Source organism: Mustela nigripes, chromosome 1 (genome assembly GCF_022355385.1).
Source record: "Mustela nigripes isolate SB6536 chromosome 1, MUSNIG.SB6536, whole genome shotgun sequence".
Taxonomy (NCBI): domain Eukaryota; kingdom Metazoa; phylum Chordata; class Mammalia; order Carnivora; family Mustelidae; genus Mustela; species Mustela nigripes.
The window spans coordinates 7,328,687-7,352,486 of record NC_081557.1 but is presented as its reverse complement, the minus strand read 5'-3'; the positions used below and the strand labels follow the sequence as shown (position 1 = coordinate 7,352,486).

The 23,800-nt window shown below is 59.4% G+C and overlaps 1 protein-coding gene across 1 annotated transcript in view; it reads right to left on the bottom strand.

Annotated features, from left to right (window-relative positions):
* NRXN2 (neurexin 2) overlaps nucleotides 1–23,800 on the bottom strand; it is a 106,568-nt gene that overhangs the window by 32,597 nt on the left and 50,171 nt on the right. The window contains 8 exon segments of the mRNA XM_059402227.1: nucleotides 8,856–8,975; nucleotides 9,327–9,500; nucleotides 11,052–11,242; nucleotides 11,850–12,231; nucleotides 12,601–12,720; nucleotides 14,217–14,243; nucleotides 20,339–20,542; nucleotides 20,725–21,111. Of these exon segments, the coding sequence (XP_059258210.1) occupies nucleotides 8,856–8,975; nucleotides 9,327–9,500; nucleotides 11,052–11,242; nucleotides 11,850–12,231; nucleotides 12,601–12,720; nucleotides 14,217–14,243; nucleotides 20,339–20,542; nucleotides 20,725–21,111 (1,605 nt within the window).

The window sequence follows — 23,800 nt, the reverse complement described above, 5'->3', positions numbered from 1 at the left end:
TTCAGAATCCAGATCAATGCAAGTCCCCTTGAGAAGCAAGCTGGAGTGATGAACCCAGAACCCTGGAAGCCACTGACTCAGAAATGAGGCAGAAATGAAGGTCGCAGGGGCTGAAAGGCTCCAAAACCAAAATTGGGGACAAGGACCAGTAGAATGTCACCCCCTTGGGACATTTTTAGGAGCCAGGTGTACTAGTCTCCCCCCTCCTCGTGGCCAGACTGACATCAGGTGCAGGGGTGTCAATGGGTGTCTGGCAGGTCGGTGGGGATATTATGTAACAGGAGGCATCGGGGGATGGAAAGTACATGGAGGAAAGAGTGAAGAGAAGGAGCGAAGGAAGGCAGAGGGGAGAAGCCAAGAGAAGGAACATGGAGAAGCGAGGGCAGAAGGAGAGGCTCCCTCATACTGGGGGAAGCTGGGGAGATGTTGGGGCAGAGAGGAAGGATCTCCCCTCCCTTGCCAGAAAACTCTCCCAAGCTGGCCTCTTCCTCTAGCCAACCCTGGGGCCCCAAGAGAAGCCTGTCACTTCACCTCTCCTCATGACTAAGGTCAGCGGAGGTGGAGGCCAGCCATAACAGGTGGCGTTCTCTGATCTCTTCTAGCTGCCCTTTGACCCTCTTCCCTTCCTCACCTGCCTGACCCTTCCAGGCTCCTCCCTCCAGGCTCCCACCACCTTTCATCCCTGTCCTACAGTGCCCTCCTGCCATCTTCCTCTGTTGCCATGTGGCGCTGGGCAGCCATTAGCCCTCATGGGGCTGTTCTTCTCCACACAGCAAGGGGGTGGCCATCTCTGAGGCAACCCCAACACCGACATTCCACACACACACACACACACACACACACTCACACCCTCCCATGCTCTCTCCTCCATTTTCTCTCCTGTTTTCCCAGCTCTTTGCATCCTGACTCGAGCTCCCTCACCGAGTCTCCCTGTGCCACTCAGCGCCAAGGAAGGTCCCTCCTTCCAATCTGCTCACCTGCCCCGGGCCAGCTCCTCTCTTGGTCCCTTCCTCTCTCACCTCCGGCCCTGCCCCCCCCACACTCTCCTCCAGTATTCCTGCCTCCCCTTCTGTATTTCACCCCTCCGTGCCTCACCTCAGTGCCCAGAAGAACCATGACCTCTAGGGCCCCTTTGGGAGCAACACTGGGCCTCTGGGGAGTCAGAGGGGACAGAGCTCATGGGGAAAAGAAAGAGAGTCAAGAGCCAGAGAAGGTGTGGGCTGGGGACGTGGAGGAAGAGCGAGCAGAGGGAGTGCTCTACAGACAGGACCCCCGCTGGGACAGGGACAGAGATGAGCGGAGGGACCCTGCGCTGGGAAGAGAAGACAGCAATGGAGAGGGGGCTGGGAAGGGGTCACACTTGGGAAGTGGACAAAGGCAGCAGAGAGGCATGAAAAAGGAGTTAAGACAAAGTGGGGGAGTAGGGGAGAGTAGAAATGGGGTGAGACGGTTGGAAGGGACATGGGGGCAAAGGTCGGGAGGCAAGCATGGACAGATGTGGAGCAGGACTGGGAGGCCGACATGAGCGCAGACCTTGTAGGCCCAGAGAGGCATGGCTGGGAAGTGAGGAAGATCTAAGCACAGAAGATGAGGGAGGAACAAAAATGGAGTAAAAAAAAAAAAAAGAAAGAAAGAAAGAAAAGAAAAAAGAAAGACACGAGAGGGGATGGATGGGTGGAAATGGGAAGTGAAGGAAGCAAAGAAATGGGTGGTGTCAAGGGTACAGAGTGAGAGCTGGCGACAGCACAGTGATGAGAGCCCAGGGGAGTCCAGATAAAAGGTGATGGGAGCTTGGAGATGTCAGGACACCATGGGAGTCAAGATGGGAGGTGAGGGGGGCCCGTCTAGGAGGTGAAGGACATACAGAGGTGGGAAGTGACGGGGGCCCCTGTGGAAAGTGATGGCAGTGTGCAGGGAAGGGGAATGATGGGTGGACTAAAACGGGAGGCTATGGGGCCTCGGCCATGGGCGGGGACAGGGGTCTGAGGTGGAATGTGCAGGGACTGAGACGGGAGGTGATGGGGTCTGGCATGGAAACAAGGTGCCACGGAAAGACGGCCGGATGCAGAAGTGATGGGAAGTGCACAGACAGGGGTGTGGGGTGTTGTGATGGGAAGTGATAGGCCACAGAGACCAGGGAGGACAGAGATGGAAGGTGACAGGTACAGAGTCAGACACGGCATACAGGGAACCTTGGGGCTGAAGCTATGAAGGGATGAGGGGCCTGAGACGGGAGGTGATCCAGGCCAGAAACAAGAGGTGACAGAGGTTGGAAATGGAAGGTGATGAGGTCTGAGAGGGAGGATGAAGCAGGTGTTGAGATGGAAGGTTACGAGGGGTTGAGACCGTGGAAAGTGCCAGAGGACCGCTACGAGGGGCTATGGGGAGACTAGGCGGGGAGGTGAAGGGGAGCCCGGAGTGGGGGTGATGGGGTGACAGGGAGACTGGAATGGGGGTGAGGGAGAGACTGGGATGAGGGGTGACGGGGAGATGGCTGGGAGATTCCAGGCCTGGGCTGGAAGGTGATGGGGAGCCCAGGAGTGGGGACTGTAAGCTCCAGCAGTGGAGCTGCAGAGGGGAGGGATGCTGGGGGTCAGAGGTGGAGGTATGGCAGCGACCAAGGGGCCTGCGAAGGAGACAGGAGACTGGGAGAGGGCTGGGGCGGTGGAGCCGTCCGTGCGGCAGGTGACGGAGGGACAGTGGCGGCGTTGGGGGAGAAGGGAAGGTTGCTGGAGGGACAGAGGCGAGACAGAGACGGGCATGGAGAGGTGAAGGAGGAAGAGATGGGACATGTCAGAGGCAGAGGTGACAGATGGGACAGATGGGGGGACACGGATAAGAACCCGGGCGCGGAGATGTGGGAGCCGCCACGGGGAGGCAGGGAGAGGCAGCGGGGAAGGGAAGCGGTCTGGAGAGATGGGAAGGGGCAGAGCTGGAGGAGATGGTGAGGAAGAGAGACCGGGTAGGGAAGAGCCGGACAGAGGATGAAAGGACAGATGGGGGGGTGACGGGAGCGGAAACAGGAAGGTGGTGACAAGCCTGAGATGGGAAGAAGGAGGTGAAGGTGAGGCAAGAAACGAGCGATGGAGGCAGAGCAGCGGGCGAGTTAGGAAGGGGCCCATGGAGAGCGAGGGCGGGGCTCAGAGGATGGGAGCCGGAGCCGGCAGGTGAGGGAGCGCGGCCCGCAGAGCCGAAGGGCCGGGCTTGGCGCGCACAAGCCGGGGTGCGGCCCGCGGGGCCAGGGCCGCGCGCAAGGGAGGCCCGGGAAGGGGGGGTGGGGTGGGGGGGGGGGGCCCGGCCGGCCACGGCAGCGCCACTTACCGTGCCCGCCGCGGGTGAGGAAGGGCATGCGGTTGATGGCGATGGGCACGGTGCCGTGCTTGCTGTGGAAGTGGTGGACGTGGTGGGTGGTGCTGAGGCTGGAGGAGACCCGGGCCCCCTCGGCCGCCCCCAGAAACAGCAGCAGCAGCAGTTGCAGCAGCGGCAGCAGAGGTGGCGGCGGCGGCGTCAGGGGCCCGGCCAGGGCGGGGGGGCGGCGCGGGCACCCCCCCGGCCCGCTCCCCCCGGGGGGCATTTCGGCCCGGGGGCGGCCGCCTCACAGCCCCATGGCCGGGGGCGGGGACGCGGGGCTGCGCAGCCCCGCGAAGCCCCCCTCCGGCTCCGAGCCCCGGGAGGGGGGTAGGGGGTGAAGAGAAGGAAAACCAGAGCCCAAGCCTCGGTCCGGAGCCAACGAAATCAACTGGATCCCGCCGGGGAATCCGAGGTCCGCGGAGCGGCAACGCCAAGGTCCAGGACGCCTGGGTCCATCTCGAGGAGCTAAGGGTCTGCCCGCATCCCGGCGGGGTCGGAGCGGCGCAGAGGGCCGTCAGAAACCCGGGGGAGCGCCCGGGGGAGGGGGCATGGTGCCGGGTGGAGAGGCAGGGGAGGCGCGGGGGCCAAGCAGAGATGGGAGAGCGGGGGAAATCCTGCGGAAAAACCGAGCCGGGGGAGGGGGACTGGAGGGGAGAAGCGGGAGACCGACGGAGACTAGGGCCGGCCGCGCCGCTGCTGCCGCTGCCGCTGCCGCCCGACGGAGGCCGGGGGGAAGGAGGGAGCGGCCGAGGAGGGGGGGGGGCGCGGGAGAAGGGAGGAGGGAAGCAAATCCGGGTGAGGGGGGAATGAAGGCAGGAGAGGAGGGGAGAGGAGAGGAGGGGAGCGGGGCTGAGCGGAGGGAAGGCGCGAGCCTGCGAGATTCCGGCGGAGAGATGGAGGCAGCGGAGTGTTGCTGCAGAGGCTGAGGGCTGGAAGGGAGAGGGAGGGAGGGAGACGGGGAGGGAGGCAAGGAGAGGAGTGGAGAGGGGAGGGGAGAGGGAGCGCGGGAGGAGGAGGGGGCAGGGCAGAGGGACCGGAGCGGCTCCCGATCTGCGGGCGGCGCTGGGCAGCTCCGCCGCACGGCACCTGGCTAGCCCGCTAGGCGCTCGCCTCTCCTCTGCGCGCGCCCCGCCCCTCCCCCGCGCCCGGGCGCGCGCTCCCCTCCCGCCCGCTCCAGAGAAGGGGCCCTGCTGAATAATTGAACAGGACCGAGACTAGCAGGAGAGGCAGCTCTCTTCCTCCTCCTTCCCTTCCCCCGCACCTGGACGAACCCCAATAGTGCTCTCTGGTCCAGCGCGCAGTGATGTGGCCACGGCCACCTCTGCACGCACCCCTCGGAACACACGTGCTCGCTAGGATGTGGACGGGTATGGAGACACTCACGTGCCCATACAGGCGCCCGGGAGCGCGCAGGCACACATAGACTCAGACACATACATGCATACATGTGCTCATAGACACTGGCCCACGGACTCACACTCAGCGCAGGGGAGGGGCAGGGAGTGAACACATGCACAGAGGCACACATGCGCCCACACATACATGTCTGGCCACAAGTGATGAACAGCTGACAAACACACAGACACCTCCTCTCATCTTACCCTCCAAAAATAATGACCCAGAGCCTCAGAGGTACTCAAGAGTAAGACATGTCACAAATGCATGGTGTCTTCTCACCACCTCCCCCGAAAGATGTTCCCCTACCCCCTGCACGACTCCCCCAATCCTTCCTCTGGACTCCCCCTGCAGGCCTTCCCCCAGCCTCAACCTCTCCCTCCACGGAGTTTCAGGACACCTGTCCACTGAGTGTCCCACGTAGGAAAAAACCCTTCGTGGGTCATTTATGTTCAGCTGAGGGAGCTGCTTCCTCTAGGTGCCGCTCCACTAGGATCAGCCCCCTCCCCAGAGTTTTGGGGACCTCTAGAAAGCACTGGTCAAGAGGTAAGTGCAGAGAGGCTCCCTTCCTTTCGTCTGGATGTGACCTCTGCACTCACATCAATCTGGGCTGGGCTAGGCTCAGGGAAGGATGGGGGGGGGGGGCGGGGGGGGGGATTGGAGGGCCAGAAGGTAGAGAAAGAAAAAGGGGGGGAGGCGGAGATGGACCTGGAAGGAGTCAAAGAAATAATGTAGTAGAGCGGGGAGGAGAGATGGTGAAGAATGGGTAAAAAGAAAGGGGAGGTGATGTGATAAAGGGGAGAGAGAATGGGGGCACCCAGGGAGGAGAGGGCTGGCTCCTGATTATTGATTCTGAATTCCATCTTGGAGCAAAAACTGTCACCAAGAGCGGCACAGTGCTTCACTGCCCCGCCGAATGCAGTCAGCACCTGGGACAGCTCCTCTGCTGCCGCGCCCCTCCCCCACCCGGTCAGCCAACAGAGCCCCCTCCCCTCCAGTTAGGCCCCAGGTTCTTCAGAAGTGAAGAAAGGGGTCCTCAGAAAGGAAGGCTTCAAGGCGCTACAGGGCTCCAGGAGGGAGGAGAGATGGCAGCCTGCAAAGCAGGGCTGGGGTCCCCCAAAGCCTTGTCCTCCTGGCCTCTCCGTCCCATTCTTATGTCCCTGGCTCTGGAATAGAGACTGACAGAGCTCTGAGCAGGCAGAAAATGTATGGTCCCAGAGGGAGGGAGAGAGGAGCCGGTGGCGGTGAGAGAAGAGGAAGGGAAACCGCCTAGAGGCCAATCAATATCAGTGAGTGGGAAGTGGAGAGAGTTGGAGGGGGTGACGTTGGGGAGTGGGGGGGAGCAGAGGGTGCAAGAGAGAAAGGTGTGCGAGAGATCAACAGAGGCTGTAGAGAGGGACAGAGCAAGAGGATGAGCCCAGAAACAGACAGGGGCAGACTCAGTGCACAGCCTGCCTGCAAGGAGAAGGCTCTGGAAGACAGAACCCCAGAGGACCTGACAGGACCGCCTGGGCCCCGAACCCCAGCTTCATGGCAGCGAGAGTCCCTCCTTCTCTCTTCCCTTCCTCTCGCTTCATATTCTCTCTTTCATTCTCTCCCCGCTTTCCTCTCTCTCCCAGCAGAGATGGGCTTTCCCAGAGTGAGCTTTAAGGGGACACGGAGGTCCCTCACATCCCATGTCACAGGTGGAGAAACTGAGGCCACAAGTTGGGAAGGGCTGTCCCGAGTGAAGGTCAGACCTCTCCTCTTCCCAGTCCCTCCCCCACGAGACAACCCCAACCCTCTGAGGACACCCTGGCCATGCCCACCCTCCTCCCCGTCTCCAGGTACAGGTTTCCTCGGTGCCCAGGGGCAGAGTGAACTGAGCAGGCCTCTCAGTCGGTCCGGGACAAGATCAGCCTGAGAGAGGCAGTACGAATGAGGAAGAGCCGAGCGTGCAGACTTAGGAGGCACAGCCCCAGAGGAGAGGAAAGTATGGTTCGGGAGGCAAGGGCAGAGACCCCCACCTCCAGGTTCCTGCCCTGCCCTTCTCAGAAGGTCCCCCAGGACTAGCATCTGGAGAAACAGCAGTCAGAATCCCGCCAGCTGCCAGGCTGCACCCACCTTGTGTTTACCTGTTCGGCTCTGCTCTGGCCAGACACACAGACCAGTGCTCGGGGATGGTGACTCTTCCCAAGATGTCCCCTGCCTCCCACCTGCCTGGGATCTGGAGAAGCTGTTCCGGCCCCTCTTCCCACCCTTGCTAAAAGATGGCATGATTCCCTAAACCCCCATCAATCACTGTGCCCGCTTCCAGAAGGTTCCAGTGTGTGGGAGTGCCGTAGTGACAAGGGGCAGCGACATTTCTTGACCTTGATCCCTTGCACCCTAGACAAGAGATGCCCACTCTTAGCACCACCACCCCTGGGCCTAAAAGAGCCACAGGAGCTCGCAAAGGCACAAGCTCCTAGGCCTGGCTGCACCCTGCCCCCAGCACCCTGGGACTCAGGGTACGCAGCCTCGGTGTCCTCATCAGTTAAAACAGGACTGTCGGTCTCCATGCCCCTGTCTTCACTGAGGAACAAATTCAAAGGGCCTTGTAAGCTGCCAAACACAAAACAGTCATCGGGCATTGCTACTATTAAGCAGCAAAATTACCACCATTTGCAGAATGCCTGTGCACAGCGAGCGAGCAGGGTAGAAAGAGGCCCGGGCCTGTCTTTATTCCCCTAAAGCCTGGGCCCAAGAGTCCCTGAGCTGGCCATCACCTGGGGGTTTTGGAAGGAACAGAGAGCAGCAGGTCAGACGAGAGAATCCTGGAGACAGGAGAGGGATGTGGAGGTTCTCCAGGCTGGGCCATGCCTGAGAGCACAGAATAACACTGAGGAAGACGGGCTGGACATATTTCCAGAGGAAAAAGAAAAAGCCAAGGCCTGCCCAAGAACCCAAGCCCTGAAACAGGCAGATTTACCCCATAAGAAACTCAGGACTCAGGCCCAGAGGACAAAGGCTCCAAGGCCTGGCGCAGAAGCAAAGTCTCTGACCCCAGTTTTAAGCCCAGATCTCCTATTAACTACCCCCCAAAAACCCACCGACCCCTCCAGGCTTCAGTTTCCATCTTTGGAAAATGAAGAAGCTTGGTGCTGCATGATGTGTGTGTGTGTGTGTGTGTGTGTGTGTCTTTCCACGGGCCTCTGACTTGTCACATCCTTGGTCTCTCAACAGGGCTGCCCCAAGGAAGACCATTCAGGTGATGCCCGAGAAGGCTGCCCTCTCCCCAGCTGCTGCCCCCAGCCCAACCATCTGAGAGAAACTCCACAACTCCCCCCAGGTAGGTCACCTCTCCCCACTGCCTGCCCCAGCTCTCACCAGCTGCTGGCCACCAACCACAAGGGAGTGGAGACTGTTGGCCACCGTGCCCTCTCCAGGGAGGGGCCTCAAACAGTGTGCAAGTTGGCAGACAGATGCCCAGACAGAGAGAAGAACCAGACAAGGACACGAAAGAGTGTCCTTGTGGCTCCAAGGATCAACCAGCTGCTGAGATTCTCCGGGGGGTAGGGGGAAGAAGGGGGGTACCAGGGACCCACACAGCCAAGTCTAGAGATGCCAGCTGGACCTCGCCTCCTGGGAACCTCCTGAGCTTGCCCCCTTGGGAGTGGGCCCACTCTGGGCAGGAAATAAGAGACTTGCACTGCGCACTTCCGAGGGCACCAGCAGAAAGGGGGTGCAGAACGCCTGTCCCCCATCCTGCACCATAGCCTGGATGGGGGAGCTACAAATAAGACACGGGAGACCATCACCCACATCTCACAGGGAGAGAAACAGAGGCTGATGCCTTTGGTTATATGTGAAGGGAGCAGGGTCCAACCAGACTGAGAAGAAAGGCCATCTGTCAACAGATTGCCCCAGAGACCCAGCAGTCACAATCCTGCATGGCCCTAAAGAGAAGACTCCAAGAGTGGACAGCAGCCAGCAGCTCCCCTTGGGCTCTTGGGCCAGGAAGAGATAAGAAGGGAACAGGCAGCATGGCTCTTGGAGGACCCCCCCCACTCAGTCCCCACGGCTGGGCCTAGGCCAGGATGCCCCCCCACCACACCACCACCCCCTGCCACCCTGCCCTGGGCACTCACGGTCGTTGCAGACAGGGCCTCCGTAGGAAGTCATGGTGCAGTCACAGGTGAAGCCATCCCACTGTTGCAGGCAGACGCCCTGGTTGGCACAGGACTCTTCGGTGCAGGTGGTGCTGGGGCCTGGAAGAGCGGGAGGAAGGAACACCCCCCACTCAGCCAAGCCCCCTCCCTCCCCAGGAGGCGTGGAAGGTGCCGAGCTAGGCCGGAGGTCCCGCTTTCAGCCCTGCCAGACTGGAAGGGCCAAATCCTCCCAGGGTCATGCGGGGCAGACAGGTGCTCAGGGACTACGAGGCCAGGCCTTGAACTGTGATCAGGGGACAGGGTGAGAGGCAACGGGAAGGCCAAGTGACCCTTCACCCCTGCACCCCTGCCCCAGAGCTCTGGGGGCACTTGGCCACCGGGATGCACCCCTGCAGCTTGGCCCTCCTGCAGCCTGCAGAGTCACCCCTCACTCCTCCTCCGGACACTCACCGTCACAGCCCCTCTCCACCTGCCCGATGCGGTGCAGGGCGTCGGCGATGAGGTCTGGGAGGCGTCCATTGAGGTCCACTGAGGCCAGGCAGCCCTGAAAGCCGTCCCGGGAGGCCACCAGCTTGGGCAGGTTGCTGAACATGTTCTTGCTCAGACCACCGATGTACAACTCCCCTGCAGAGGGAGGGGGGTCAAGACCTCGGCATCCGGGTCCCCGGGCGCCTCCCAGGATACCAGCATCTGGCTGGCCAGCCGTCCCAGCCTGCAGCATCTCCTCCCAGGCTCGGTTCCATACAGAGATCCCACAGCCCACCCCCTCTTCCTCCTTCCTTCTCCACTTTGCCATCTGTCTGCTCCCCTCCCAGAGAAGCCCAGATGCCCAGGGCGGGCTTGCGGTGGGGGGCGGGGGGGGGGTAGCAGCTGGAAGAACAGCTCCAATGCTCTCTCCCACACATCTGATTCCAGTTCCGGCCTGTAATCAGGGCCTTTCAGAGCCGTGAGGCCCTATCCGCCCCACTCCCACTCCCTCCCTTCTCCCCGTTCCCAGAGCTTTTGGGGGCCTCTCCCAGCCAGCTCTCCGTTCCCACCCCTCCTGGCGCTCCAACCCAGCTGCCCTTTCCCCAACAGCTAGGACTGGGCCTGGGCGACTCTGAGCGACTCCTGGAAGCAGTGCCCAGCCACATCACACCTCGCTCCCTGGAAGTCGTGCAGCGCCTAGCCGCCGGAGCTCAGCCACTGGCTCCCAGCAACACCAGCCCAACCCTGAGACCCCTCCGGGTTGCCGGCCGGCCAAGGATTATCTGTGACACGTTGCCCCCTTCTGGGAGCTGGGGGGATTGGCGGCACTGCCTAGCTCCAACTCTGCCTCCTGCTCCCAGCTTCTGAAGCTCCCATTTCCTCCTCTCCCAGAGGTGGGGGGGGTGAATTCAAGAGGGTCTCTGAGGACCTTCCCCAAGCCCAGATGGTCTGAGTCACACTGACACGCAGGGGTCCCCAGGGGGCCGAGGGCTGCTTGGTGGAGGAGGTCGCCTCCGTTGCCCCAGTGGGCTCTGGAGAAGCTGCAGGCCTTGGCTTCATTCCTGTTCCTTCACCCAGGCTGGGCTCTAGTCTCCTCCTTCCCTGGGCCCTCGAGCACCCATTCCCAAGACACGCGAGGCCCCTGGGGAACGCGTGACCCCGGTGTGACACAGAGACTCCAGGGCAGCCTGGGTCCCGAAGATCCCCCACGAGCTTGCCTAGCCAATGCCCAGTGTATATGACCAAGGCAGCGGGTAGGGAGCCCCCCACCACCCCGCCATGGCTGCTCCCTCTTCCCCTTATCAACTGTCCCCTCCCTCCCATCCAGGGGAGGCACCTGCCAGGACGCTAAGCTCCCCATTCTCTTTCCAACCTCTTTCTAGCCCACAGCCAAGGCCAGCTTCTCCAGCTTGGAGGCCCAAGAAGCCTTCAGCGGCCCAGCTCTAGAGCAAGGGCCCCAAGGTCCCCATGAGGCCCATCCTGCGGCCAGGCTTTCTGTGTTGAGATCAGTTTCACGGGAGAGCAGAACAGGAAATGCCCGGCTAGACCCAGCAGAGAATGGGAATAGGATGGAAACCGCGGTGGCAGCAGAGGGAGAGAGGAGCCCAGGGCCCAGGGCCCAGGCAGAGAGCTCACTGCGACCAAGGGGAGTTGGGGGGGGTGGTTCTGGGTTAGGGCCAGGCCTTCTCCACAGGCCCCAGGCCCCACCTTTGAGATCGAGGTTGCGGGCGCCATTGGAGTGCTGCGTGACTGTGCGGGAGTCAATCTTGAGCGTGTGCACATTGCCCGGGTCCCTGGACACCACCACGTTGTGCCACTGGTTGTCATTGACTGGTTTGTCTGAGTTCCCCTTCATCAAGGACGGGCCATTCCCCAGGTCAAACACGTAGTGGACGTACCTGTCCCACGGTGGGGAGGAGACACCGGGTCAAGGCGGGGACTGCGCTGCGAGGGCAGGGTAAGGAGGAGCCGTGGCTCACAGGGGTCCCAGGGACTGAGGGATGGAGAGATGGAGAGGGGAACCCCAGAGTGGAGGGACCCAGCCCAGCGGCAGGAGGACTCCCGTCACAGGGAGAACGTGGGGAGAGAGGCCACGGAGCAGCCAACTCCCATGACAGGTGCAGAAGAGGAGCTGGTTGGGGGACAGGTTTGTGGGGACAGCAAGGCCCTCAGGGGGCAGGACAGAGCTACTGTAGGATGGGGTCCTCTCAGGCAAGAGAGGCCTCAGAGGCCAGGCCCTGCCTTCTGCCTGGAGGAAGGCCCCGCCTGAGCCCAGACAGTGAACAGAAAACAGATATAACTGGGAAATCCCGGCGAGGTCGTAACTGGGGTCACCCGAGTGGAAGAAGGGGTGCTGCTTCTCCATCTTGGCCGGTGGCTGGGGACCTGAACCTTGAGCTGCGGCTCGAGGGGACTGGATATCTCGGCCAGCGGCTGGGGGCCAGGTCGTGGTCAGCAGGGGAAGGGGAGCCCTTCCTCGCCAGCCGTGCGGGCCCAGCACCTCACCCCTTGACCAGCTCGATGACAATGAAGTCATTGCCGTTGCCCGAGTTGAACAGGAGAAGCCCGTCGGGGGCCGTGGTCTTAAACTGGAAGAAGAGATGCATGGAGGCGTAGGCTTGGAGCGTGGCGAGCGCCAGGTAGCTGCTGCGGCTCTTGAAGGTGACGGGATCGGCCACGATGGCCCGCAGGCCGAAGCGAGCGTTGAGCTCGCAGTAGGTGATGTCACCGTCCTTACACTGGTCCATGTAGGGCTGGCCGTTGAACACCAGCCCGCTCAGGTGCCCGATGAAGTTGGAGGGCACCACGGAGATGAAGCGGCGCTCCGTCATGATGCCTGTCTCGATGTTATGGAATTCCAGCCGTGTATGGGCTCCTGCCATCTGTCCTGCTCGGGACCAGAGACAGAGATGAGGTGGGCAGACTGGGGGGCATTTCCAGGGCTGGGCCTCAGGTCCCCCAGGAGTCTCCACTCTACACAAGAACTTCAGTGGGCCAAGGGCGGGGGGTGATGGGGATGAGGGGTGCCGGCAGCTGGGCCCTGGAGGAGCTGGGCGGCTCACTGGTCCAGCGCTCACAGGCCCGTGCCACCTGCTAGGAGCCCCCCACCCTAATATGCCACCCCTCGAGGAGAAAGGCCAGCAGTAGCTTGCCAGAAAGCTGCCCCAGGAAGGGAGGCCCAAGCCATTGTCACGGAAAAGAGAGCCATCCACAGGTGGCTAGGGATGGCTCCACTCGCTGGTCTCTGAGCACTCACCCTCGACGGTGACGTTGTCCACAGACAGCTGCAAGCTCTTGCCACGCCGCACCACCCTCACTGTGTGCCACTCGTTGTCATTGAGCTTGTGGCCCGCGAAGAGTGTCTCGGGGCCTTTACCTGTGGCACCAAGGGGGGAGTGAGCCCCGTGCTCCTGCGTGCCCGCGTGGGGCTTCCTGTGCCGCGCGGAGCACACAGAGACCCGCCCCTGCACACGCAGGTGTGCACAGGTGCACACAGACAGCCTACGGCTTCTATTCAGCTGTGCCACGCACCCACACACACCAGGACACACACTACACGGTGGTTACACACCCAGTCCTAAATCTAGATAACGGTACTGCCGCCCTGGACGACTCCCAAGGGCGTCACTGGAATCGAGTGAGATGGGAAAGGTGCCTCTAGACTGGTGCCCCAAGGCCCTGCACATGGACACTCATACCGATAACCAACATTTTCTTTCCAAGTCTTCTAAGGAACTTCAATGTCAAGGTGTGTAGCCAGCAGTGACATTCCCAGCCTATAGGCATAGACCTATAATTTCCAAAAAATACAGAGCATTACCATGCCCCCATGTGAGTCTGCACCCACAGCTCCATTGCTGGCAGGGAAGCCTTCGCACAGACACACAGCTCCCCCATCCACAGAGGGACCCCGTGGGACCCTCCTGTACACAGCTGGTTAACTCCACACACCTGGACATGCGACCACACACGTAGCCAACGTGGCCAGAGAGGGGAATGTTTCTTAGGAATTATGACCGTTTATTCAAGACTGGGATTATCCGATCCCAAGACAAAATATATTTTTCTGTAGAATGATGCTACGCCATTCGGCATGCCCAGATCGCCACTGGCCCCCCAGTGCACAGGCCAGCAGGGACAGAGTTAACCACACATGCGTGCACAGGGACCAAACATACGCACAGACATGCTAAGCACACATGGCCCCTCTGCCAGCATCTGCTGCGCTCCTGTGCCCTCTCCCATGACATCAGGGCACACCACACAGAAACACTCTCTCGGAGACGGTGGGATGCTCAGAAATGTCCGCACCTGCTCTCCATCTCACCCCAGCTGAGAGCCTCCCCGTGTCCCCTCTGAGTGCACCCCAAACTTGGCAGAAACTCGGCCCACACCCGCCGCAGGAGCTGTGGAGGGCTGAACTTGGAAGCCCGGACCCTGCTCCCCATCCCCCGCTTCTTTCTCGTGTGCCTCGCCCTCCCCCTTGTGGCCACCTCTGGAGATGCAGTGGAATGTCCCAGCTCCTCTCTGGCTTCTTCGGGCCAGAGGGTGGTGGGCCGTCCTCCCACAGGTGCCACCAAATCTTTGCCCCACCCTCCTGAGGACTTGAGGTGATAAGGTTTCCTGGCTTTCCTTTTCTCAGACCTAGGGAACATGCTGACCCAGAGCCCTCCCCCAACGCTTCCTGGTTCAGCGTCATTGGGCCTGTTCTGCCCTCCACAGCCACCCCCCACCCCCATGCCTGCTCCCCTCCCCACACCCACGGCCCACCCCCCACACAAGCTAGTGAGGAAGCCTCGCCCTCCCCAGATCCCCAGCAATCAGCATCTCAGGCCCCTGGGGGCTCTGCAGAAGAAGAGGGAAGCCACTTACTGGGTGCGCAGCCGACACGCAGGCAGTCTGGGGGGGCCATGGGGCGGGCAGAGGGGGAGGGGAGACAAAAAGGCAGAACAAGTTTTTTTTTTTTTTTTTTTTTTTTTTTTACATCCTTCACAGGCAGGGGTGTCTGCGGGCGGGGGTTCCCCCCGGGACCACTTTCCGGGGACCACGCGTGCCCAGGTGCCCTCTCCCCTTCCTCAGTTGGACCCCTGTCCCTCCTGCCCCCAAGAGGGCTCCAACCCTCCCTGGAGCTGGGAAGCAGGGCTGTCGGGTGACGGGAAGAGAGCTTGCGTCCCCCTTGGAGGGGCCCAGGCCTCTCGTGTTTGAGGAAGATGGGCACCTTGGGAATCCCAGTCGTACAGGGGATCATAGTGGGGCTGCAGGCTTGACCAACCCCACATCTCCGCATCTCTGGGAGGGAGACGGCTGGGGTGGGTCAAAACCCCTGCATCCCCTGCTCTGGGACGACTCCCTGCTCAGAGCCCAAGTGGTGACACGTCTGTCCCCATGCCCCCTGGGCTCTGAGCTAAATGGAGGGGTCTGCCCCAGGGCTCCCTTCCCGTGGCCAACCACCACCCAAAGTCCCAGGGGGCCAGCACCACCCCTCCAGGAACCTTCCTTCTACCCTTCCTAACACGGAGGATGGCAGGCTGCCACTGGGGACTGGAGGGATCTTTCACCCTAGAGAGCAGCTGGCCTCGATCTGTTCTCCTAGGGAGGGGCCAGGGCCTCACAGATGTGGATACCGAGGATACAAAGCAAGTCAGGGACAGGCAGGCACAGTAGGCTAAATCTCCTGCCCCTGCCCCAGCCCCACCATTGCTCTCCTGTGACTCCAGGATCAGCGGGCCCCACATGGCCAGAAAGCACACCACACTGAACTGCAACCTAGGGCCCCAGGGCCTTGGACCAGCCTCTCCCCAGCTACCTGCCTCCGATGGGACACATTACCCACGACGTGCTAGTGGGCCAGCCTTTTAGAGGAAATGAAACACTAGGGTCCTAGAAAGTAAGGGCTTAGGCCCCTTGGGACTCCTGAACCATGCCATCTGACCCGGAGAGCCTCAGGGCTGCAGAAAGTCCTACACTCTGAGGCAGAGGAGCTGGGCCCTAACCTCTATTCTCTGAGCCTCAGCTTTCCTCCCTGTACACAGGAAAGAGGGCTTCAGCGAGGAGAACTTTGTCTTTCAGCAAAGGGGCAGTTTCAGGCAATAGCCGGGTATTCTATGGCTTCTCCCCGGGGCAGACTGCCCGCACCCCAACACCATGGAAACAAAGGTGGGTGGGGGCATCTGGCATCCCTGGGGCCCCTGAAGGTTCCTGCAGTGGAGGTGAACAGATTCCCCTGTGGCTCTGGGGGCCTGGGCCCCTCGGGCAGTACGGCTGAGCTCTACACGCGTTGTCAACCGCAGCAGAAGAGTGGGGGAGCAGCCGGGACCCTGAGCCACAGCCTGGCACCAAGGGAGGGAAGGGGAAGTAGAGGAAGGCCAAGGAGCAGATTCAGGGGGAAGTCGGAGGCAGAAGGTCGAGAGGGTGTAGAGAGAAAAGAGGAAGGAAGGGAGAGCCAAGGGAAGGAGAAGCTAGACAGAGGGAGGGAAGAATGTCAGGGGCAGCGCGGGAGGGTGCCAGGCCTGGAGTTGGGTCACGGAGGCTCTCTTCGGGCCAGCAGAGTCTTCACCAATGAAGGGTCCAAAAAAGAAAAAAGGGGTAGGAAGGGCAGGCCGATCCCCTGTTGGGAAAAGTTCAGTTCTTCCCCTCCCCAGCAGGGGGGGCGCCAGGAATGAGGGTCCATCTGTCCAGAGAAGAGGTGTCAGCTCCAGGTCCACCCCCTGCAAGGACCCCACCCTCGGAAGCCCTGCTCCAGTGGCGTTTGAGGACACTGAGCACCCCGTGAAAATAGGCACTGCGGGAAAGAGCCGGCACCGTCCCAGAGGCAGGCAGAACAGTGGTGGCGGGGGCTGGGATGGGGCGGGCACCAGCCCCCCATGCACACACCCGCCTGGAGCCCAGCTCAGGCAGCATTAGCTAGTGAGCTGCACTCAGCTAGTGAAGTGACAGGTCTGTGCAGACCCGTCAAAGTCCTGGCTGGACACAGCAACCAGCACGAGGGGATGTGTGTGTGAAGAAACAGGTGAGAAAGGTCACCTGCATGGTAAGGAAACCAGGGTAAAGAACCCAGGCTTCCCATCGCATGTCCCACCTGATCCCCTGCCCCCACCCAGACCCCACAGATGGCGCAGATCGGAGATGGTGGTCCGAGACTCCCATGCAAGGAGCCTCAGGAGCCCACTGGCCAGAAGCTCATCTCAGAAGTGATATGGATGAGCAGAAGCATGCAGTCCTTGTTCAGAGCGATCTTCCCAGCAGTCCAGGCTATGGCAGGAGCCTGAGAACCACTGACAGCAGCCGCCCGGCCCCGTGGGAATGAGGCACCCTGTGTATCGAGCCTGGCTTAGGACAAGAATGAGTTAGACTCACTGTGTATGGCCTGAGAGGGCAGAACTAGGTCCACAAGTGGGAATTTCAGAAGGGGCGGTTGACAAGAAGGAGGAAGGACCCAGGGATTAGAGTGGCATTGGAAGTGGGGAGCTCCTGACATGGGCCTGTGAGCACAGATGGAAGAACTAACGGGTAATTCACACATCGGGGCGGGGCGTGCTGGTCGGAGGAGATAACCACTAATGGTATCTCCAGCGTGGAGATTCTCTGATGACAATATGCCCTTCGAGTCAGCATCATGAACCCCTGGGTCTGCAGGGGCATGCCTGGTGGAGGGCAACCGGGACAGGACAGGCTGGACAATGGCCCAAGAGGCCGTATCTAGGGCAAAAGGACCCAAGAACACAGGTCACAGTGGAACAGGGCAAAGAATCCAGGGGACTCCAGCATTTTCTAGAAACAGAAATCAACCACCCCGCTCACTGACTGCTGGCACAGGAGGACAGGAGGCGCAGTCTAGTGTTTCTAGAATCCTCTGCCCAGAAGGAGGTAGCAGCTCCTGGTTGGCCGTTTCTGGCCCAGCAAACGCCCCACCTCCTGAGGCTGGCATGGAGGGTCTCCTCCCAGCTGTCCCACCAAGGGACCACCAGCAGCCTCCCTTTCTTCTCTAGGACACAGCACCAAGTCTGCGACATTCCACGGAGCATCCAACAGGTTGCAGAGCTGCCCCCCTCTGCCTGCCTTCCTTCCCTACAGGATGAAACCTTGAGGCCAGAGACTAAGATTTGTCAGGCTTCTCTTTTCCCAGCAGTAAGTCCAGCCCAGGACCAGAGCCTTGGTGGTGCTCCCTGCCTGTGTGACCCCACAGGCCCTGGGTAGCAAGCAGGATGGGGAAGCGGCAGCCAGACGGGGCCATGCAAGGTGGAAGCAAGCCCCCAGGCCTGGCTCGGAGCTCAGGACCCTATCCCGGTCATATTTTCCTTCGAGAAGGCTGGGTGAGTCTCCACACACGTCCTGCCTCTGTATAATGCCTTCACTCCCGTTTTCCACCGGAGTCTCAAAACTGCCACAGGTTAACAGAGTGAGGACCCTTAACTTCATTTTACAGATGACCCAGAGGCCAGCAGAGAGGAATGACTTGGTCAGCAAAGTGACCAGGTGTGAAACCCAGATCTCCTGGCCCCAGACCCAGGGCTTGTCCCATCAGAGCCTGAGGCTGATAGTTGGGGGAGGACCACAGAGCAGCCACCCACCTCCCTGCACGTGTGTCCCTCGGTATTGGGGACAGATGTGTCTGCACCGAGCGTTTGGCCACGGCTTGTCATGAGCTATTTTAGAGACGGCGTCTCTGCATGGGGCTCGGGGCAGCCGGGGTGGGAGCAAGAGACAGGCGGGAGGCGGAAGGCCGGTCTTGCTGGCTGGCATCCTGACGGCTACCTTGTTCTCTGCCTTCTAGGTACTTACAAGGCACAGACAGAAAAGCATGCTGATGGGAAGGAGAAAGAAGATCCTAAGAAAGAACTGTCCCGAGGACCCCCAGAGAGTATTTTCCTGGCTGAGGACACCGTCTTCTGTCTAATCTAAAGGAACCCAAACTTCCTCCCCAAGCACCTAAGATAGCCCAGGTCAGGAAGAAGCATCTGCCTTCCCTGCTAGATGCTAGAGATGTTCCCTACCGCATCACTACCCAGCGCACAGAGCCATGTGCTACTGTGCGGAGAACACACACACACACACACACACACCCGCCAGGATGACGGAGTGTGTCACGTTAGGTCTGGATACTCAGACCAAGAAGCAAGGGGCCACTCATGGGGTCCTGGGCTGGTGCCTCCCTCCTGTGACCATTTCAGATGGCCCAGGGATGTTGTACAGACTGTGGGACATTGGCCAAAGGGTGTCTCCATTCCTACTCTCCCCCTGCAGCCCTGACACCCAGCACCCACTTTGTGGGCTGTGGTGATGGCCCAAAGCAGAGCTTCATGGAGCCCTTATGGCCCCCCAACTCTGTGGCCCTGGCCGCCTACACACCTCCCCGCCTCCAGCCCCTACCCTGCTTGGCAAATCCTCGTCCTGGGAGGGCAAAGATCAAGTGGCCAAAGGGGAAAGGGAAAGACATAGTATAAATTTATTAATGAGGCAACAGGTCCCCAAAAGGCCACAGCCTGTCCCACAAATGATCTGGCAACCAAAGTTAGGTTAAAACTCCAGATCGAGATTTAAAAGCTCGGGACACCTGGGTGGCTCAGTTGGTTAAGCAGCTGCTTTCGGCTCAGGTCATATCCCAGTGTCCTGGGATCGAGTCCCACATCGGGCTCCTTGCTCGGCAGGGAGCCTTCTTCTCCCTCTGACTCTGCCTGCCTCTCTGCCTGCCTGTGCTCACTCTCTCTCTCTCTCTCTCTCTCTGACAAATAAATAAATAAAATCTTTTTTAAAAATTCTCTATTTCTTAAAAAAATAAAAACTCAAAGCTCTGTGTTCTCTCTGGGCGAGGACCCTAATTTGCTCAGAAGAATCCTGCTTCTCTTCCTGCCCAGGACGCAACGAGTGACCCTCATGGCCTGAATCTTCCTTTGTGGCAGGCTCTTGGGTCCTATACTTGCATGTGCTAGCGAGGCTAGTATGAAACGGACAGTCGTGAGCCCATCCTGGACGGCTCAGGACCTCCACCTTCCAGTGTTCCCTGACTGACAGCCCCACCGAGGCGAGATCCTCGCCTTTGCTGCTGTTGGAGTGCAGGGCAGAAGACACTGGCGCTTACGACGTGTCCCGTAAATACAAGCTGACTGAGTGCACCTGACGTCTTCTTCCTGTACCAACAGACCTGACAGTCCCACCTGCACAGACGCCTTGGGGACGGCCCGGTGATGTGGGGCCTCAGCCTGCTCTGGGCGGGAGCAGAGATGGCGAGGGTCCCCGTGGCCCTCCACCCACCGGTCTGTTAGAGGCAGTGGGAAAACACTGTACATTAGGGCAAATGGCCTGGGTTTGAATCTGGGCTCTCTCCCCAACAAATGCTGGTTTTCCACGTTGGATGTGTCGCCATGTGAATATTACAGTCTGTAAAACAGGCAAAGCACAGCCCAGCAGGTAACCCGTGGCTTCCCAGGGCAGCTATGGGACTCAAACGTGAAAGCCGACAAGGGAAGATACGTCCTGAGGCGTCCCGCATCACGTGGGCACCTGTGCACACAGACAGACACGGCTCTTTAAACGCAGAGCTGGTGAGAGTAGCTGTGTACAGGGCCCGGTCCTCCTCATCTCCAGGTGAGCTGCGCTCAGCTCAGGCTTAGCCCCGGGAGGCATCTGCAAGTCCTTGCCAAAAGAATGAGCCAGTGAAAGACTAAACCAAGAATGAGCTACGTCATCACATATGGATACAAGACAGACACCGTCCAACCCAAAGGAGCATTCCTGGAGCACGGCTGTCACACCAAGACACACTTGGGTGGATGACACAGCCATAGTGGGGGTATCCCATACCCAGGGCTGCCAAACACCAGCACCCCCTAATCAGCATCCTCGCTGGGGATGAAGCTCTCGGGGGTGCTGACCCGGGATTGGCCCCTCCCCATTTCCCACCCTTGGTGGCGCCACCACCAGCTTCTCCAGACAGAGGGGGGTGTGGTCAGAGGCAGGGACAGGGAAGAGACCAGAGCACAGGGCGGGGTGGTTACCGAGGTTGACCGTGAGCTTCATCTGGCCCCCATCCAGCTCAAGGCGCAGGGTGTCGGCGGACTCCCTGGAGGTGGTGGCCATCATGAGCCCGTAGGCCCGCTGCGACATGAAGCGCAGCGACACGTCCTCTGCCTCCGTGTGCATGGCATTCGGCAGCATGATCTTCATGTACATGGAGCCGTCGTAGCTCAGGACCGTGGCCTCTGCCCCGGAAGTGGGAGAAGAGGGAATCGGGGGACAGAGGAAAGCCAGTGGGAGGGAGAGAGAAGACGGAGAGGATCGTTACAAGGATGACAAACCCGGGCCTGGTCTCCGCGGGGCACCCTGCGGAGGAAGGGGCCCAAGGATGGGCAGCGGGGACGCCTGGAATGGAAACAGGCCTCACCTCTCTCACAGACCCGCCCCAGAAAGCCGGTCCCGATGCAGTCACAGACGAAGCGGTTCCAGCCCTCTCGACAGGTGCCCCCATTGCGACAGGGCGCAGATGCGCACTGCTTCAGCGTCTCCCGGGAACAGAAGGGGGCGATGCCCACTGCCCCCTGAGCCTCGGCCAGGCCCCGGAGGTCTCGGCTGCGCCCATCTATGAAGAGGTCCCGCACGCAGCCCACGTAGCCAGCCCGGAGCGCCGCCGTCCACACCTCCGGGGGCAGAGGGAGGTCTACCCGCCCCCCCTCAGGGAGACCGCCTAGGTACAGCTCGCTCTCCAGGTCCAGAATCTCACTCTCCCCGGTGGCCAAGAACGGTGTGCTGCGGCTGTTCACGGAGATGGAGCCTAGGGATCAAAGGACAGCGGGCCTCAGTGACGAAGGCAGGATCAAGAGTCAACATGGGCCAGAAAGAGACCCCTGATCTTCCACTCCACGCTCTACAGCAGCCCTGGGCCAGAAGCTCGGCCTTATTTGCTGCCGTGGATACTACTAGACAAAGATGTCAAGTTCAAGAACTCAGGTGAACCAGCCCCAGCCAAGCTGCGGTGTGAGGGACCTCTGTCCACACACCTCCCTCTGCACCCAAGTGAGTCCTCGGGGTCTGCACAGGAGGTGGACATGCCCCCAAAGGCCTGGACCATCGCCCTGGCCAGTGCCTTAGACCAGAAACCAGAGGCAGAGAAACCTATGGAGGCTGGAAGCTTTGACTCCAAAGCGTTTTCTTCCTACTATCACTTATTGAACTTGTATGACCGCATGTCAGACCCTCAGCAGTTCTCTTATGTCAGAGTCTCAAGGAAAGGAGCCCTTTACGATCCCATTCTGAAGCGGCATGTGAGGCCTAAGGAGATTGGGGAAGCTTCCCAAAGCACCAGGGAGGGTCAGGAGCAGAGCAGACTGCCATCCGGAGCCCGCATGGTCCCACCCTCTGTCTGGCTGGACGAGACAGGCAGGCAGATCCGCTACCTGGGCCTGACACAGGATGACAGCCAGGACAGGGGTGGCTGAGCACAGAGCTCCTGAGTTGTACGGCTTCTTTGGAAGGAAAGGCTGGTTATCTTAGAAAAAATATTTGGGATCAAGTGGGAGCTGCAAAACCTTCACTGAAATCTTTAAGCAGTAGAAGACTATACATTAGAAACTACTCTGTTCATCTATTTTTTTCTGTACTTTTTCCTTCCTCTGTCTTTTCTCAAGAGGAATGCTTTAAAAAAAAAAAAAGTCTTTGGGTGCCTGGGTGGCTCAATTGGCTAAGTGTCTGTCTTCGGCTCAGGTCATGATCCCAGGGTCCTGGGATTGAGGGTGCACTGGGCTTTGTTCAGCGGGGAGTCTGCTTCTCCCTCTCCCTCTGCCCCTCCCTCCGACCTCCCCAACCCATCCACTTGTGTGCTTACTTTCTCTCTCTCATAAATAAAACAAAACAAAATAAAATGAAGTCTGCATATGTCCATGAAGTTAAAAAGAGGTAAGGAGGGTTTGGTCTACATCAGGCCTGACCAGGCAGAGATCTAAACAGGGTGTGGGTGCAGCAGGAGATCAAAGCATGAATACGGGGTGTCAAATTCAGGAAGCAGAATTAGGAGCTCCTCTATGGCTGGGATTCTTAATCTGGAGCACGTTCTCCTCTGCTCAAAACCTTTACTGAACCAGAGAAGTCACTCCCCTGTGTCCCATTTTAATAACATGGCCCTCACTTGTCTCCCCTGACTAGGTGTCAGATGCTCCAGGGTCTCCCTGCTAAAACCCACTCCCCCAGCAGGTCCCCAGTCACGGCCCTCTGATCACTCACATCTCTACTGGTAGCAGATCCCCAGATGCCTGCTCCACCCACCTGCTGTGGGGCCTCCTGGCCATGGGCGCTACCCAGCTAGACTCTCAGTAAATGAATCAAATGTGGGAGAAGAAAGAGGGAGGGAAAGGAAGAATTGGGAACAGAATGTATAACAGAGAGTCAGCAAAAGGAAACTAAAGTGAGTATAGGCCTTGCTCCAAGATCTTTGCTCCAAAACACGGAAATGGAACAACCCAAGCGTCTATCGGCTGGTGAAAGGACAAACAAAAGGTGGTGGTATTTACATGCAATGGAATACTATTCAGCCATGAAAAGGAAGGAAATGCTGAGACATGTGCTGCATCATGGATAAAGCTGAAATCACACTGCGTGAAGTGAGCCAGACAAAAACGGACATTATATGATTCCATTTACAGGAGGTCCCTAGGGTAGTCAATTCCTTGAAAGAGAAAGGATTTTGGCTGCCAGGGCCTAGGGGAGGGGGAACAGGGAGTTAGTGTCTCGTGGGGACAGAGTTTCAGTTTGGGAAGATGAAAATGTTCTGGAGGTGGATGGTGGTCATGGTTGTACCACAGTGTGAAGTTCCTTAATGCCACTGAACTGTGCACTTTGAAAAAATGGCTAAAATGGTAACATTATGTGTAATTTAACACAATTTTTTTTAAAAAGTCACGGAAAAGGTCAAGAAGAGTTCTGTTGGGATGGCTGCCCCAAGTCTGGGCTTAGGCGCCCAAATGAACATGGGACATCAGAAATGGCCAGAGCTGGTCAAACAGTGACCCAAGGACCCGTCAGTCCTGGTGTGTGGGCTCTAGAGCTCTGCGGGACGCTAAGGAGGCCACCTCATGAAGGGAGAGAGGAGCAGAAGGCCCTGGGGTTCTCCGCAAAGCCTGGGCAGACTTCTAACCTAGAGAGTCACAAGTCACCTATGGGGAAACCCTGAGAGGCAGCCAGCTCTGAGAAGAACCCCGGGTGCCATCAAGAGACAACACCAGGGGATGAACCCACATACTGTAAAGCCTTGCGAAGGTGACATCTCTGAGAAAGAGAAGGGAAGCAACAGCCAGCCATGAGAGGCTAGTGTTTCTGGGAGCATAGGGCCTCCTTCCTCCCTGTGTGTGGGGGAAAACAGCCCCTCCACCCAGGCTCAAAGGCCTGGTGCAGTAGCAACAATGTAGCTGATGTGATAAGTGCTTAGGTTGGGTAATGTGTCAGTTCTCCTTTACATCAACTCCTTCTCT